A 19105-nucleotide genomic window follows, 5' to 3' on the forward strand; every position below is an offset into this window, starting at 1 on the left:
AATGAGAAAACACTTCAGATTAGTAGGAATATAATTACGTTTTTCTTGACATTAATTTTTTGTTTAATATATTCTGATAAAAGTAAACAACTGAGTGTGGGTAGGGGGAAGGAAGTGCCGAAAAACAACATTTAGACTTCAGTGAGATAATTAACTCAGCAATTAAACATATTTCCGCATTTGTCCTCTGTAGCACTTGGCATATGTGATATTTGTCCTTTATTCAAAATCTTGACTCTTGCTGTCTTTTCTGTCAGCAGGAACGGCAGCCAGTACGAATCCTGTGTGAAGACCCAATTCTTGGATGGCTCACCTTTAAAAGTGAATATCAGTAACTATGGTTTTATAGAGTGAAAGCAAGTAAAAAAGGAAATGAAATGTTCAGCCTGGTTACCAGCAGAATTGGGAGGCCTGAGGTTTGTGCATAGTTGTCTGTTGTTTCCTTTCATCAGCAGAATTTTGGGGGAAATAGGTGACCCTCTCTGCTGCTTGTACCAAACAACATTATCACGCTGTAAAGCAGGGATATAGGGAAATACACCTTGTGCTCGGATGCCATTAGACACCACAGTGTTAGGCTGGCTCAGTACATGACCTCCAAGGGACAATTACAATACTGTAGGAAGTGAGGCTAGTAATTTGCTGGGTTGCACTCAGTACTGAGCCAATGGATCAGTACAGTTATAAGGGGCATTGTGTGATGGTGAACTTGTGCTCATTAAAAATCTCATTGGCCTTTTTGCCAGGCTTGTCTAATTTCAGCATCCCTTGACAGTCCAGTCTTATACATGAACCAGTAAAGAGTGAGAGGCAGACAGTATCAAGGGAAATTAGTTGGTAGTTACCTGGACACTGGAAAAACATCTCCATCTTGAGTATCAGAAAAGACCAGAGCTTCTCAGGGAAAATGAGATCATGTTAAAACACGCGAGGCACTGCAGTAACTAAAATGGTATTAAACGTGGCTGTGCAGTTAGAGGTGTGTTTAACATTGTGTCAGCTGGGTGTGGGTAAAGCTATAGCTCCAGTAGGGTAAAACTGTTAGTTAGCACAACTCCTCGAACTCATCATGACCCTTTTTTGTTTTTTAAGTAAAGGTAAGTCCCAAAAGCCTCTTCTCAGGGGAGAACTATTTCTGAAGCTCAGATAAAGCCAAGTATGCTCTAGGGAATCCCATTTTGAGCCACACTTTAAGCTTGTGGGTCATGGTGCAAAAGAAGAAAGGAAACCATCTGCATTCAAAAGAGTAGATCCAGTGGAGTGCTGATAGGAATTGAGAGGCTGATCCTCAGCTGGTGTAAACTAAGTTAAATTTACAGAGCTGGCAGTTAAGAAAAAATCTGATTACTTGCATATGGCACATGCACTGATCTGAAAAGCACCGGGATGCAATAAACACTGGACTTCAGGAGGCATTGTACAGTCTCTCTCTCTCTCTTTTTTTTTTTTTCAAGCATATAAATCCATTTTTAAGGCAATGTGCATCCAGGGCACACCCTTCCCTAAGGCCAGGCCACCTAAACTGTGAAGTGTGGGGACATCTCTGACTGTTTATGGAATCCAAAGTTTGCATCAATAAATGTACAGTTGAACCTCAGAAGTTATGAACACCTTGTAACTGAACAAAATGTTATGGTTGGTCTTTTATAGTTTACAACTGACCATTGATTTAATACAGTTTTGAAACTGTACTATGCAGAAGAAAAATTCTACTTTCCCTTTTTTTTTTTTTTTTTTTTTTAGTAGTTTATGTTTAGCACAGCACTCTACTGTTGTTTTTTTTTTGGTCTCTGCTGCTGCCTGATTTTGCACTTACAGTTCCAGATCAGGCATGTGGTTGCCTGGTCAGTTTGTAACTCCGAGGTTCTACTGTACATTTCGCAATCAGACACAAACACCAGCAGCCATATTATTTGTGTGTGTTTGTACCATCCTTGGTAGATGACATGGAATCGTTGGTCGCTTACATTCTCCACCAACAAAAGAAGATCAGCTTTGTCTTTACCCTGCAGGATAGCAGCTGCAGCTGGCTGCTTTTCAGTCCTTTAAGCCACACCTTGAGTACTCAAGTCATAGGTTTTTACACTACCTCCCCGAGTTAGAGCTTTACACAGCAAGCACCCCTACGGTTCCATGGCCCAGCACAGTGATTATAAATTACATTTTCAAGCAATGCAATTTCTAAAATAAATAATTCCATCTGGTATAATCCCACAGATAGATGGTGCCTTTGGAGTTGTATCATCCAGTTCTCTATTGCACTTGTATGGTCATTCCATTTATACTCTGCTGATTCACAGGCAGAGATTCCAATAGTCTTCATGTCTGGGAGGGCCATTGTGGTTGGTAAGAAACAACTTGCTCTGTAAAGTATATTCAGTTAGAGGGGCCTACCTCTGCTGTGGAGGTGACATCACTATAGTGGAAATAAAAAGTTATGTAGCAGCATTATAACTGCTGCCTAAATGACATCTTAGGGATAGATGGGAGAGTTTGGTGCACTCTCCGGTGGGTATGTTAATAACAAGATGGGTGTTGAAAAGAGCCACCCTCAGTTTCCAATCCAATTGATTTTAGCTACAGATTTCAGAGTAGGTGCAACCCCTGCCCTGGACTCCCTCTGCCAATGTTTGTGGGTTTACAGTTGCATGTATGTATTTGTTTTTAATGTTTCTCTCTCCATTGTTGCTGTATGAAAACCCCATAAAAAACAAAGGGAAAACTCAGTGACTATATAGGAAAAACAGTGACATTCACTATCCACAAAGTGCAGTAAATGCGCAAAGTAATATATTCAACATATAAAATTTCTCTGAATAATCTTTTTCATAAAATTCCATGTTACTTGGAACAACCGTAGGTAAAATATTGTTCATAGCAAAGTGTGCTTTTTTCAAGCTGACTGTATCCCTTTTAAGCATTCCACCAGATGTTGTTTTTATTTCACCGCAGCCATACAGAAGTTCTTTTTGGGAAAAATCTACTGCGATTTACATCTCATGCAATTCCATGGGTTGCAGGGTTTAGTCAGTGCACAATTTGGTCTTTTAAACTTAATTAATCTAGTGACACTTCCATATAGCTGTGCATTTATCCTGAATCAATCACTTGGGATGTTTAGAATTATCATAGCAGGTGTTTCTTTACAGCCCTTAAGAAGATCTTAAAGTGCTTTACAGAGAGCACTCAAAGGTAAACTGAGGCACAGAGTGGTGAAGCATTTTGCCAAAGTGTGCACAGCAGTCCACTGCAAAGCTGGGAATGGAAGCCAGGCATGATCGATTCCCAGCCCTCTGTCTCTGATTTGAGCAGCAGCTCGGGTCAATGGCAGACTGAACTTTGGAGATGATTTGCCTAGTAAGCTATAGCACATTTCTGATTTGTAGGTGTCTAGTCTGACTTGGCTTCATTTTTAACTTTTCATTTTCTTTTTAGGGAACCAAATTGTTCAGCAGGTTTGGCAGCTGATGGCTATTAACTGTCACACTCCAATAACAAGGGATAGTTAGAATAGCATTAAATATTTGGACTGTGCAGCGGGGCTATACTTCAATCTCAGCACACAGGAATCCCAGGCTCTAATCACACTGAAAGGAAACCCACCTTACTGCTATTCAGCTCTATCTGTCCATCTCTCTTCCCATCCTGTCATTAGGTATGCAAGGCCTGTCAAGGCCATTGACACAAACAAGAGCTTTCCCTTTCTGCCAACTCTGGTGAGACCTGACAAAAATAGGACACAAAAGACTTGCTGCTTTTTAAAAGTATTTTTATTTGGTTTTCATTTTGTAATGAGCCTGGTTATTACACATCTTAAGAGAATATTCCTCCTCCATTTCTGAACCCCTGACATGCAATGATACCTTGTGCATCTAATAAGAACAGGGCCTGTGTAACATTCAATTTTATTAACACAGAATTAACTCTACTGGTGTGGTGGTTTTTAGCTACAGACTGCTGTCCACTTTGTGTGGCCTCAGGGTTAGATGTTGCAGCTTTGTTTTAAACACAGATTTTCAGCATTTTAACTTATTTTTGTTTGAATCTTTAAAAAAAGGTACTACACCAGGGGCACCCAAAGGTCTGCATTTAAAAAACAGAATTTCTATTGGCCTCTGCAGGAAATATTTAAATCATAAAATGAATAATGTTTGTCATAGAAGTCAGTTAGCATTCCTTTTAGATTAACAATAGTGCTCAGAGAAGCCTTGCAAGGGATTAGAGAAGAGGAAGATCCTTACGCATTAACCTCTGAGTCATTTGGTTACTGAACTGGTCACAATAGAAATAACTCTCTCAAAAGGTCTTAAGTGTGAGAATTATCTCCAGGAAGTGCACAGTGAGTTAGAGAGATATAAAACAATAGGCTCATGCCTTAATACATGCAGTTAGCACTCCACATGTTCATTTTCCATTTAATCTCTGTAAAACACTCAGACAGTAGCAGTCAGTGCCCAAATTAAGATACTCTTTCCCTTTGATCTTTTGTAAAGACTAATGAATTGTATAATCTCTAACACCTCTGGAATCCTTCTGGCTAAAAGGAAGTATTCCTACCTTTTCCATGCCTGTCTCAGTTCGCTACATGGGAGCTATATTTAACAACAGGCCAATCACATGATCACTGAAAATGAACAGCACAAGAATCCATAATCCTAATGCTCATGAGTGCTGATTGCTATAAATCCTTTGCAAGATGATTTCCTTTAAATCCCCAACATGTCACTGCACTTTTAATTAACATTTCTCTGCTAAAACTGTGGCTAAGACACTCGAAATTAAACATTGTTCCCAAACTTGTCACATTTCAATAGCTTATATTTCTATTGTAATTTCCAGCTAGGATATTTGAAGATGAAGCTTTATTCTTTTCTTCCCACTTTCCCCAAAAACAAGATGTAACAATTAACACTATTCTCTCTCTAAAAATATATGGGGCACATTACTGCTACAAGAAAAAGCAATTACAACTATAAAAGGCAAGTCAGGGAAAAGATACAATGAATGATAGTGTCAATATTATTGTACTCAAGGATGTACTACTTTATCCATTGGGGACACCAAGGTATAGAGCGGTGAAGCAACTTGTACAAGGTCACACAGTAAATCAATGGCTGAGGTGGAAACAGGACTCAGGTAGCTTGATTCCCAGTCCTACTCTCAAACCAGTGGAGTATGTGGATTATGCTGCCTCTGAATAAAGGGGTCACTGAGCTCTATGGCATAACTCCCATTAACTTCAGTGGTATAAATTGAAGCCCAAAGGGTGCAGTGTTAGGTAAAATTCCCTGCTTTGGTAAAAGCCTTTCTGCAGTCAATGGGAGTTTAGGTGGGTAAGCACTGGGGCCAGTGGTTAATAAGCGGTGCGTTTCAAAGGGGTACCCTCCTGACACTGTTCTGATCTGAGGACTCTGTCTTTGAATGATGGTTCATCTGGCAGAGCTGGGATTTCAGACAATTGCACATGTCAGAGCTTCACAAATCTTTGATGGCATATTTTTCAGGAAGCCCATTCTTACACGGAGGTGGTCAGTAGAGGACAAAATGGAGAAAAAGAATACTTATGAAGACCGGCCAGGGATGGCACCAGAACCATTATATGGACAAAAATCTTCCAGCAGAGGTAAGCAAAAAAAGAAATAGAAGCTGAAAGGAATTCTGAAGGAAATCAGCTGACTGTACCTTTGGAAGTTACTTAGCATAGCTTGGCAAGCTGTTTCTAAGTATTCGTGCATCATCCTACGATTTCCAGATATTGAGGAACTAAGGAATGGCTAAACATACTGGGTCAGATTCTGATGCTTCTGATCATGTAGTTGGCTTTGGTCCCATTGGTTTCAAGCTAGTCTCGTTAGCTGGATTGACCCAAACAGCTGAAGTGTCAACAGCACAAGCTCTCACGGTATCTCAGTGCCAGAACTGGGAATAGAATCTAAGACTCCAACTCCTCTGCTCTTTATACTAAAGTGAAGAAACTCATGCTATATATGAAATGTAAAATATATTCCATATCCTGTGGATCTTAATAGACCAGACCTCTTTCACCATGGAAACAGAACTGAAACTGAATGTAATTAATATGAAATGGGGAGCATATCCATTGTAAATTCTGTTGTAAATGCACATAGCTGTATTAACAGAAATGAAGAGAGCCTGCACTCTACCCAATCCATTTCTTAAGCCTCGCTAAATCCTTTAAGGATAGATTGTGCTCATTTGGCACCGGGTCACTGGGGACGGTGGAGTCACATGATTGAAGAGGGTGCTTTGGGAAGTACTGTGCCTCCTGGAGCTCCCTGGTGTGTAGACAGAAGTGCCCTCTGTACCATTTGTTTTGAAGGTGGAGCCTGCTGTCCTCTGCACCAGCCAGCTCCTTTGGCCCATGCACAGTATCATGGTCTTGCCTCCTCCCCACTCTCTTTGGGGCGTGTAGCACCCCAGCATGTGTTAGCAGAGAGTAGTCTCTGGGCTCAGGAGAATGCAAGACTGCATCTGTTTGTGACACCCTTTGGTGGTTCATTGAACCTTAGCTACTAACTTCTCATCTCTTCTGTGGTGAGAACACTACACAGATGAGAAAATGCACAACCACTTCCTTCCTTAATGCTGAGCATATTCCTGAGACTGTCATATAATGTGGGTTGAGCACCTGCTTCCTGGCCCCTAGTTTAATAAGGTCTGTGCAGGAAGGTTGGACGCACACTGCATTACTCTCACTGTGCTCTGGGCAACAAAAGGCCAGGGAATTACTATATGACAATTTTTTATTCATCAGTATCAAATTACATAGCAAAGTAATGAAGGCAAGTGTCAGACAGTCTCTTTTGAATACCGTAATACAAATAAAATCCGGCATATTGTTTAATTATCCAAAGTAAATTACAAATTTAAAAGTGTGCGTTTAAGAGATTCCATTTGGCATATCGTGACAAGACAGCCTGCATAAATATTTCTGTACCTAATTTTCATTATGTGTTTGTATCTTAATTAAATACAGTCTTTAAAAAGCTTATACTGAGGAGACAGATATAAAATGTACAGCTAGCTCCTATCATGAGAGCATGTCTCTGCCTCGAAAGCACTGAGAGTGCCTGTCTTACTGGCCATGGCCAGTCTGATAGAGGCACAGGAATTTACAAATTAAGAGTCAGATCCTGCTCGAAAATACTGCCTGATCCAAACCCACAGACATCAATGGAAAGACTCTTAATAATGGACTTAAAAATGGATTTTGGATGAGGCCTTTGAATCACTGGAAAAACATCTATTAACTTAAGCGGGAGCAGGACTGAGCCCTCCGGGCAAGATCTTGCATATTGGGCCTGATTCTCTTCAAACTTACACTACTTTTAACACTAAACAATCACAATTGATTTAGGAAGAGTTATTATTGATTTACACCATTGTGAGATGAATGTCAGGCCTGCTGATTTTGCACATGAATAAGATGAGCAGGATTTGGCTATGGTGAAACACAAACTAGAGGTTTCCGTGGAAGTGTTTTAACAGAGTTAATCAGCTGTGCCATCTACATGAAACTTCTCTTATAACCTGTATAAATAATACAACTGTTCCACGTTGATGAGAGAATAAGCTTCACATAGCACTGTAATCCCTAAATTAAGACTAGTGAGACATTATGGTGGTATGAATAGGAAAATACCATAGCAATATATGTTTTGTATAGCATAAAGTGAACAGAAGTACAGAAGCCTTGACGCAGGTAATTGGGATGGTGAGGAAGGGGAAGTAGGAAATATTTAGGCAGCAATCCCATAAACTTAAGAATTTCTCTTGATCATTGGTATCAGTGGAAGTCAGGCTTTTCTGGGAAAGTACAACCAGAACGCTTGATGATCACGCTGGCAGTATAATGTCCGGCTCGGATGCACTCTGTCAGCGGCCGGTCATAGACAAGCTGAGAGAGAAAGCCTACAGAACAAAAGGAGAGAGAGAGTGAAGAAAAGAGTTAGATTTTGAGTATATCATATAGTCTCCAATTTGACAAAGTATTTAACATATGCCTAATTCTAAGCATATGAATAATCCCACTGAAATTAAATTTAAACTCAGGCCCATGTTTAAGTAACTTGCTGAACTGGGGCCTTACTGATTTTATTTAAAGCTTCCACCTGGTGACTTCAAGTAAAAACTATCAAGGTTGGTTTTTTTTATTAGTGCCTTCAAACAAAAAGGATCCCACTCACAACACTCTTTCAGAGGGAGCTGCTGGTACCTCTAATCCCATTTCAAAAAGTAGAAGCAACTCTTCATGTTGGAGAGAGTTTCTGCTTTTCATACTGGCTACATTTACAGGCCCATCAACTTACCTCTGGACATTGTGTTCCTTTTAAGAAAGCAAACTGCTTAAGAACATAAATGTTAACTTGATTCATAGATGTAACTGTCCAAAGCAAAATCAAATGAGAAATTTTAAATTGATTAGAAAATTCAGACGGCAACTGTTGTTCCCTACTCATTAGGGAAAGCGAAATCAAGATCTTAAAAACTGGGTGCCTTAAATTGAACTCCGAAGTCTGAATTTAGGCATCTAAATAAGTAGCCCCATTTTCCAGAATGTTGATCAGTCAGCACCTTTGAAAAATCAGGACACTTATCTAGCAACCAATGGCTACCAACTACCATAACCACTGCCTACAAAACCTGAAAGCAACAGGAGTTCAGCACTTTTGAAAATCAGGTCCACCTGTTTAAGTGCCTCTCTGTGGACTCAAAAGCCTAATTTTAATCTCTTTTGCTGGAGGTTTTCAAAGGAGCCCACAAGAGCGAGGTGCCAGTGGGAGTTAGGTGGTTAACAGGTTGACAACACTTACTGCAGATAGGAAAGAAAATACATTTGAAAACTAGAATTCAACAGGGCTTGAAATGGGAAGAAATAAATTTAATAATTAATCAGAACCAACCCCAAAATATTTGGTAAACATTTTCTACTCTTACCAAGTACATTTTAACCTTTTTTTAAAAGCATCTCAGACGTCACAGGTTGGGTTCTCCCTTTCCCATTCAACACAGGAGCAAAACCACCCTCAGCCAGTCAAGTCCAGAATTAAGGAAAGCCCAAACAGATTCTGTAAGGCTTTCACCCATCCCTTCATTCTTGACCTCCATTTTCAGCCTTTAAAGTCCCCATGTCACGTTCAGGCTGCCTCTATGTTTTGACAGTGCAAGATTAGTCTCAAATCACATCTCATAAAAAGTAGCTCAAATCTACCATCTATTGACTTATCAGAAATTCTGGTTCAAAGAGAATGACACATTCCACTAGTTCTCTTTTGACAGAACCCTATATGTTTTCTGTATTCAGCTTGGTTACTATTAAAATAAACTACCTACATTTTATTGCAATACTCTAACGCCCTAAAGGAAGATTATTTTCATTTAACCTGTATTCCACCTTTAAATATTTACTCCTCGTGGGATGTTCAACCCTATTTTAGAACACAATAAAAACATTCTATCTTGTGTAATAATGCCTGTTAGTAATTTAGAGATCAATCTATAATACGAAAATCACATAAAATGTGAAACACAAAAATCTCAAGAACCGTGGACAATACCAATGAGCCAAAAAGACCTCTGTCAATGACTACGTTGGTTCTAACCTCTCCACGTCATAACCAACAGTGAAAAAAAGGCTTACCTGATCCTCAATGTCATCTCTAAATTCCACTGACATGGAGAAAAGCAGGGCTTTTTATATAAAAGCCACAGGTTCAATTAGTCAAATACCACCGATTTTCCAACGGAATGCATGAGATGCTGGAAAGGAGGTGTTTTGGTTGACAGCTTGACAACCATGAAAGATTCTAGATGTGTTTTAAAATCAGTAATTTTCCAGGGAAACCTGAGCCATAAGTTAGCTACTGTTTCACAGATCTGACTTCACTGACAAACTCTGAGGCCATAAACATAAGTGAAAGTCAGAAGTCTTCAGTACATAAGGACAAGAGACTTAACAAGTGAAGAGGAATTGTGCCACGAGCACTGACAGTCATGGCAGTTTGGTCGCAGGAGGGTCCATCCAGCAACCAGGTTTGGATAATAGTTCTGAAATTCAAAAAACATGTCCAGTAGAAATCAGATGGTTTCTGAATAACGCGATGAAAACAGTCAGCTCTCCATTAAATTGGCATGTATTCTTAGTGGAACCCTTCCTGGATACACAGAGAATGTCAGTCACTACATCAGAATTGCCTGGGAGGCATGAGCTTGCCAGTGAGTTTCTGGGTGGTTAAAACTTGAGTGCTGGTATGGCCATATGTAAAATTAGGCAATTAAGAATGTCCATTTCTAAATCAGTAAGTCTAAGAGATGTATTCTGCAGGCCTCGAAAAACACATACAACTCTCAGCTCTGCAAAGAGCATGAGTCCAGAAAGGGCTTTATATAAAGAAGAAAATCATGCTCTTTGTTGCTGGTCAATACTCTGAATATTTATGAAAATAAGGAAATCAAGGTATGTGAAGGATCTTAAGAAATTAAATGATATTTAATACAAACTACCTTTAGGGCCTGACTGCCTTTCAGCTTACCACGGTTTTAAACCAGTGTATTTCCACTGACTTCAATGGAGCTACTCCTGATTCACATTGAAGTAAGTGAGAGCAGACTCAAGGTCCTAGTTCAGCTGCTACTTGTGTAACGCATAGAATCTCCAGTGGAAAGTTTGCCCCAGATCAATATCTAATCTCAAAAGTTTCTTTTAAAAATTATTTATTTTTTACAGGATTTACAAAGGAGACTGTAGCAGCATCAGAAGTAATATCGCATCAAGTAATAATGCAAACACATAAATCACAAGCATATAAGTATAGCACATACTAAACCTAGGCAGTTAGCAAAGTAGACCCTAGGGAAACACCAGAAAGCACTCTCGGTTTAGTAGAAAAACAAAGAGCTCAGTCAAGCAGACTGCTTTAGCTGCAGAGTGGCCTTTTAAGTATGCTCAATAAAAGGCAATCAAATTCAAATATAATTCTGTGCTTGGGTTCTCCAGTGTGAAACATTCTGTACTGCAAATACTGTGGGACCCATCCAGTGCTTCAGAAAAAAAAGTGCAAGAACATACTTCAGTATGTGATAGTACTGGAACACCACTAGTTCCCCCCAAAGTGCCAGCATGGGGGGCATTTCAGCATGACTCCAGCCTTGGCCCGTATCCTCAGCCTCACTCCATCCCCTATGTATTGACTATGTGTCACTTGCTCTTACTCCCACATGGGCATAATGGGCATGGTTATCCTTCTGTGAAGCCGGGTCATGGGACTGGCCTCTAAGGCGCTAGCCGCTATTCTAACTTATGCTGGGGCAGAGCCGGTTTTTTGGCTGCCCTCACCATCAGTGCAGTGCAAAGGTGGCACAACTCCTTAATCAAGAGAAGTTCAGCTAGACCTGAGAATCTGGCCTTGTATATTCTATCAAATCTTAGGGAATATAATGCAGCTTTGTCTAAATATTGTTTAGACTTATTTTCTAATTGTAGATGATAGGTGCAGGAAGTAGGGATGTGGAGGGTGCTGTAGCACCCCCAGGTTTTATGGGAGGCCACTGGTCCTGCGCCCAGGGCTTACTTCCCGGCTCGGGTCCCGGGGGCTGGCCCCACTCCTCAGCCACTTGCTTTGTGCCCGGGACCCTGCTCCCGGCCCTCCGCCCAGGACTCCACTTCCTGGCTGCCGACCCCAGCCACTGGCCCAGTGCTTGGGGCCCCACACCCAGCCCCACCTCCCACTCACATGCCTCCATTCCCAGGGCCCCGCATGTGGGGTCTCGGCTGCCGACCCCTGCACGGGGCTCTGCTTCTGGCCCCACACCCGCCCCCAGCTGTGGCCACAGCCCCGGCCCCCCTTACCTCTGTCTGGGTCTCTCCCACTGGAGACACAGCCCTGCTCTCAGCCTTAGCTTTGGGGGGTGAGGGGAAGGAGGCGCGGACAGGAGTAAGAGGGCTGGCTTTCAGCACCCCCTGTACTAAAAATGTTCCAGTGCCGTTGTGCAGATGATGTTGCCAGTAGCATTTTTCCAGAGTCCGAACACATGGATACATAGCACGCTTTAATACAAACCTCTGGTGAACAGCGTGTTGGGGGAACAACCAGAGTCAAGGCCCCCACTCATTGCCTGCCCCTGCTCTACCACCTCTGTTTGTGTGTGTGGAGGAGGTGGGAATAGCAGATCCATGGTGATTGCTCTGCCCCCCATACTATAACCAGTGATCTGGGTAGCTCGTGCAAGGGAGTAAGAGGTGCCTTTTTCCCTGTACCCCTCCTCCCCCCACCACACCCACACAGACAAATTGAACAAGTAACAATCTTGCCCTAGTTCATTACAACAACTCAGTTGGAATTGTGTCCAATAAAATGGTGTTTGAAAAACCAAATTTTGTACCTTACAAGGTATAAACCAAACCAAAGATATGTACAAATTCTCAGCCAATGGAAATGGTTATGGGAAAACATCAACAGCTATTATCGGCCCAATTTTACTTCCTAAAGAGAATTGCAGGGCTTCTATCTACCCAGGAGCTAAAATGCAGGTTGGCTCTGAAAAGTGTCTCCGGTATCACTGAGTACTATCTTTATGGTCTCCCAATGATTTCCATGCTGTCTGTACTCAGTTTTATGAGTTTTTCTAACTTCCAGCCCTGCAGACTCAACATGGGATATGAAAGTCAAGTTGGTTTCTTTCCTCATGGCACATTGTCATCAGACAAAACTTCTGCAGGTCAAATTAGGCCCTCAATGAAACTAGCATAATATTATTATCTACCATTTATGCCGTCAGTGACACCTGTGACGTCATCCTCCCAACTGCCATCAAATGGTTTTGCATGGGTGTAACTGACTGGAACCTAGAAAACCATACCCTTGATCACAAGCAGGAATAAAATCCAGTTCACTCCGTCACAGCTTTATTAATACAATTCTGAAAAGACTGAGGGAGTAGGAACTGTTTTCACTTAGTTACTTTTGAGAGCAGAACTGAACTTCAGCATCATTAAAGGAAAACTGCATTCATTTTACTGTGGTCAGCTATACAGAAGTTCCAAACCCACAGTGTTAGGAGCAATTGTCACTATAATCAATGCATTTTAAAAAGGTTTTGTTCCAAAATTACCACTGATATCTCTGAATGAGAGGCTAGTGCTAGTGCAATGACATCAGCAATAGCTGAGATTTTAAAACAGTTTTGCTCTGCTTTAGTAATGGTTTAACAACACTTAAAACCAGCTAATATTGAAAGCCAAACATTTCATTACAAATCGTAAACTTGACAATTAATTTTAATGACTGTTCATTACTACAGTTGGCTGGAAACTGGTTTAAAGTCTTCGACAGGGAGCTCCTGGGCTGCCATTCTTATAAGAACACTTCTTTTTTTTTTAAAGATGGGTTCCCCCACCAGTATGTCACATTTATTGCTCCTTGCACTGTGCAAACTTTAATAAAATGCCCAAAGCAAAGTGAATTTTGTCCTTTAAATAAAAAAATGGTAAACAGAAAAAGCAGTTATCAAATGTGTCAACGGGAAGACTAACAAACCCTAAGCCAGAGCAACATGATCCTTAAAAAAAAGGTCTGCATCCTGATCCTCCCAGACATTTCCTCATCTCCAAATTACTCGAAAATACAAATCTATTCTTATATGATTTCACTAGCCATTCAGGCCAGCAATGGCAAAAACAATTAGGGAGGATGTAGTTTTAAGGAAGTAGTACTTTAGCATCAAACCATATACAATCTTTTAGCTAACACTGCTGCATTTTTCTTTAAGTCTTTTAGTGCTACTGGTGTGGGATAATGTTATGGCAACACAAATCTGGTCAACTGTGATCAGGTGGTTAGCAAAGCTGGTGCCAAGAAATCAGCCAGCCAACCTAGATTCTGTAAAAGACATTGGCATCAGATGTTTCTGCAACATAGTCGCTGAACAACTGTACTTAGACATGCTGTGGTTCTCCTCCTTTTTTATTTCTGTGGCAGATGGTGGATATTACAGCCAAGAATTGGGGTAAGCCAGAAGCTCTGCCCATCTAACAAACTGATGGTCGGCTATTCTAAATAGAAACATTTTGATTAAAGGTATCATCTATGGGTTAAAGTATGAGTTTAAAGTTAACTTTTATGCCTAAATGTAAGGTGTAGGTATAAGGCAGTAATACAAGAAGCCTACAGGCACAAACCTGTAAGATACTAGCTTAAGCATTTAGTAGAAGGAAATTAGGCCTATAAACCTTAGCCTAAGTAAACTGACCAACGGTGACCCTAAGTCATAAGATATAATTTTGCAATAAACAGTTCTACTGAAAGTCTGTATCGAATGCTGACAGGTAACTGCAAAAAGTCAGTTGATACCAGTTTTGATATTTTAGGATAGGAAAATTAGCAAATGCTTAACTGCAGGATTGCTATAGTAACCAATGGATGTATAAGTTTAAGGTAATTAATATACTAACGTACAGAATAAGGATACCCCAACAATATGATGGTGAGGAAGTTAGTTATGGGCAAAGGAGCTCAAATGCTCGCATAAATATTCATTGCAGCCGTCAGATACTACAATAGGGCTAACCATGGCTTAGACCAGCAAGACCTCCATCACCAGAGTCTTTTGGCATGCCACAGATGGGTTAGGACCTCATGAACCAGGTTAGGACCTCGTGGGCCACCACCTGTCTCCTGGCCCTAGGTCTCCACAAGAATTGTGAGAGTATGCGTATGACATGATGCTGAATGTAAAGTTACTATTGGATTACTGTTACATTCTTGTTTGGCTTGGAACTTTTGTGTGTTTTCTAATTGTGTTAATAAAACTATTTCAAATTCAAAAGCTTTCTCCTAAGTGTGTGTGTTGCAGTTGCATTGGGGTTTCCAGTTTAACCCTAACTCTAATAACTCTGGGTCTAATCTTGGAACTGAAACCTGTCAAACCTCAGAGTGTTAATCTGAGGGAATCAATTGGGAATTCTTAAACAATCAATGCACAATCATTAGCTCAGGCAACACAGGTGGAATTTTAGCAGTGCAGTTTGGCACATTGTTACAATGCGTAAGACAAACTAGTGCTATGCTAATTACAAGTGAAAGAAAAAAAGTTACTCATCCCTCTCAACAAAATCATTTGTTTAAAACGTGGATCTAACAAGTGACAACCTTGAATTCTCACTGTAGCTGAAAAGCACATTAGAAGGGCCTTTCTGATTCTACCACTAGAGGAAAGTTTTAATAAAAAACTAATTAAACTACAAAAATCCCAAGTGGTTAACGATTTTAGGGGCTAAATTTCTAGCAATTCTAATTATCCTCTCGTGGCTTTACTTAGTGTTTCACAACCATGACAGATGACAATGAAAAAATGCAGTTAAATTCATCTACCCTGACACCATGATAAGCATTAGCTTCTCCCTCTCCAAGTAAAATCAATACCACGTTTGAGTAAACATGTTTACAGCTTTATTAGGCTGTCTTGCTTGTTCTCTAACAGCTACTTGAAGCCCTGGTAACAAATCGACTCAACTCAGTTAAACCTAGAGAGCTGGTAAGAGGCCCATCAATAAGGTTGTTATAAAAATAAACTGCAGGAGATCAGAAAGCTGGAACAAACAGCCTGGTAAATGTCAATATTTTTACTTCCACAGAATGACAAAACCATGAGATCATGAATAAAAGGTTTGGGAAGTCTATTTTCACTGTGTTTACAGAATGTTTCACGTGCTAAATGGTGAATACTTTTCACTGACTATATAAAAAACCTTGTTACAAAGCTTCTTATTTTCTAATGACCAGCACGAAAGCTGAAACAAGTATGCATTCAAGAGTAGCAGTGCTGTTATTGCTATCTCCATTCCTCTTGTTTCCTTTATAGTGCACTCAATTTCTTTAAGGATCACCCAGTTGTGTGTGTATTTTCCTCAGCCTGAGGCCTGGTCTACATTGGGGGTGTGTGTTTGGGAAATCTAAGATACGCAACTTCAGCTACAAGGATAGCATAGCTGAAGTTGACGGATCTTAGATCAACTTACCTCCCGTCCTCATGGTGTGGGATCAACGGCCGCAGCTCCCCCATCGACTCTGCTTCCACCTCTCACACTGGTAGAGTTCTAGAGTCAACGGTGAGCGCGTTCAGGGAACGATTTATCGTGTCTAGACGAGATGTGATAAATCGATCCCCGACAGATCGATCACTACCCGCCAATCCGCCAAGTAGTGTGGACGTACCCTGAGTTTATACAATCATTTATGGACGGACACTCACACAAACAATGGAACTTTGCATTGACTAGATGAATGTGGGTAAGCGATGGGGGTGGTTTCACACTGCTACAGTAGTCATTTCCTGCTGAAATGAAGGTGCTGAGTGCAGCTGTGCTCTCGAGCAAAAAGAACTCAAAAAAACTATAAAAGAATACCTGTAAAACAAGTCTACAAGAGCAAAGGACAAAATAAACCCCACATCATCTCTGTTATCTCAGCAATTAATCAGTTAATGTTTGCAAAGTATTTTTTTATTGCAAAGCATGTTTGTACTATTAATATCGTCAGTAAGTTTACTGCGCAGTTCACTAATGCTGGTGGCGTGAGGCATAATCATACTTCTCAGCACCAGCCAGGATGCTTGTGCCCTACAGGGATTTTAGTGTTGCCACATCATCTCCCATCTTGATGCTTGTGCTGTGGGCTGGCAAGTGTAAACTGCAGCTGGAACTCTACAGGAGCTCCGCTGCTGAAGGTTGTTCAGAGGAAGCACATATGGCCTCAGTCAAAGCACAGTGAAGTCAGTGGGAGTCCTTTCATTAACTTCAAGGTGCTTTGCATGAGTCCCTGAATCAGTTCATACCTTGGCTGCCCTGAACACGCCTAGTGATTACCACCCACCTTTGTGATTAGCAATAGCCCCATCTGAAACACAGGGTAGAAAAGAGGATGCAGCATTTTCTACTGACACAGCCTCCTCTCCTGGTAAAGTTTCCATAATCAGAGGACTTTGCTAGGGTCTATGCCTTTTTATGCCAGTGTACAGACCCAATAGTGAATCTGGCCACTTAGGGTATATCTACACTGCGTTTTAAAACCATGGTAGCAAATCTCAGAGCCTCCATTTTGAGACCTGGGCTCACGCTACAGTACTAAGCACAGCTATGTAAATGTACAGGTTTGGGCTGGAGCTTGGACTTTGAAACCATCCCCCTGCCTGGGTTTTGCAGCCCTACAATTTGCAATGTACAAAAACCAGATGAACCTAAAATCTCCTCTAAGAAATGTGTGATGGAAGGATATTGATAGGTCCTAAATAGTGATTGTCCCATCAACTTTTCTTTCATTTCTACCTAATGAACTTGGAAGAAGTTCACATTTGGATCTGGCCCTGCTTAACCAGGATAAGGGAAAACAATTTGAAGGAAATGTATTTCACAGTCTCCAGGCTCCCAAAAGGTAATCTGAGCATTGCATCAGTTAAATTAAAACTTGGATACTTTCATCCAGCTATCTGGAAAAAAATGATCTCCAAGCTGATATTTCTCTGACTTTTTCTTAGCACACAAGTGAATTTCTGGGAACTTGGATAAAATTCTCTTTCACCATTTCTGAGATATCAGAATGAAGACAAGTGGATTTTTAACAGTTCAGAAATTTTTCAGATGCTATTTATCTGCTTCAATAAGCCAAATGTGGCACCTGGGTCCAGATACCATGGCAATGGGCATGCTATAAAAATAATGACTAGAAGAGAATTTGGTTCATTTCATGTAAAAAAGATAAAGTTATAAACATTACAAAATAGAAGCAAAATGCTACTTTCTGTTCAGTTTTTAAACACTGTTTGGAAGGTGGGGGGAATGATGCTCCTGTCATCTGCTTGAGGAAATTAAATGCAAAGAGGTTGAATGCACGTAACATTATGGCTGAGATTTCACATGCACAAAAGCCAGGAAATTCAAAGTTATAGTTCCCACAGCAACCATAAGTCAGCCACTGCAGTTTGCAAATACATTGCCAGGCATTAAAGGATGCAGAGTGTAACAAAATAAAACCTTTGTGCAAGAGGGATGACTTTTGTGGGCTGAAATTCTTTACCACAGCACTATATAAATAGAGCTGCTATGCAATGAATTCAAAAGGGTCATATTTAATGTCTTTCTTTTTTAATAACTACTACTATGCTAAATTGACATGGCTAAGAAAAAGCCTTCTGTCAATTACTAAGAAGTGTCAATGACAGCAGTGTTATTAAATACAGTAGGAAAGCAAGATAAGGCAACTTCTCAACTGGACACAGTATTTCTTACTCTTTGTGGCCCTGATCCTGCAAACACTTTTGCATATGCTTAACTTTGATATTGTGAGTAGCTCTACTGATTTCAATGACACTGCCCACAGTAGTAAAGCTAAGCATGTGCATACAAATATTTGCAGAATCGGTGCCCACGTGCTTAAATATTGTGTAGTGACATGTGCATCTCTGGGTGAAATCCTAGTTCCAATGAAGTGAATGGGAGTTTTTCTATCAACTTCATTTGTGCCAGGATTTCACTTTCCACCCGTGAAGTGGGTGCATTTCAATGCTGGGGGAGGTGATATACACTATATAAAATTATAGTAGTCAGAATACCTCATAGATCATCCAGTGAATCCTTAGTGCTAGGGCAGGATACAGGTCCCATTAGAGGGCTCATCAGATATGAGATAGCTAATATATTTCAAGTATTTTATACTTCAATATGTTTATATTTATGCTAATATAATATCAACTTAATCTTACGCATCACCTCTCAGGGGACTATATCCTGCCATGTTTCCCAGAGGAATCTGCTCAATGATCTAGTTTGACTAGCGCCTGTTTTTCTACTCAGAATACATTAAAACAGTGCAAAAATATTACCAATATTCTGAGTGAGAGATTGTAACACATTAAAATCACTTCTCTAACCTTCCATACTACATTTTCTTCATCATTACATGATTTTCTAATGGATGCCACATTAACATAAAATAGAATGTTACACTGGCAGTAGGTGTGACAAAATATTTTTAAACAGAGATGATTCGCTTTCAGACTTTAAGTCACATTGTGTCCCAGAACTAACAGAGCA

The 19105-nt window shown here is 40.5% G+C and overlaps 1 protein-coding gene across 1 annotated transcript in view; it reads right to left on the minus strand.

Moving 5' to 3' along the window:
* Positions 1–6746: 6746 nt before the first annotated feature.
* Positions 6747–19105, minus strand: part of ADK (adenosine kinase) — a 637433-nt gene continuing 625074 nt past the window's right edge. Inside the window, exon 11 of the mRNA XM_030569565.1 lies at positions 6747–7932. Coding sequence (XP_030425425.1) covers positions 7808–7932 — 125 coding nt within the window. The 3' untranslated portion in view covers positions 6747–7807. The remainder of the gene's footprint in view (positions 7933–19105) is intronic.

The sequence above is a fragment of the Gopherus evgoodei genome, chromosome 7 (assembly GCF_007399415.2).
Source record: "Gopherus evgoodei ecotype Sinaloan lineage chromosome 7, rGopEvg1_v1.p, whole genome shotgun sequence".
Lineage (NCBI taxonomy): Eukaryota > Metazoa > Chordata > Testudines > Testudinidae > Gopherus > Gopherus evgoodei.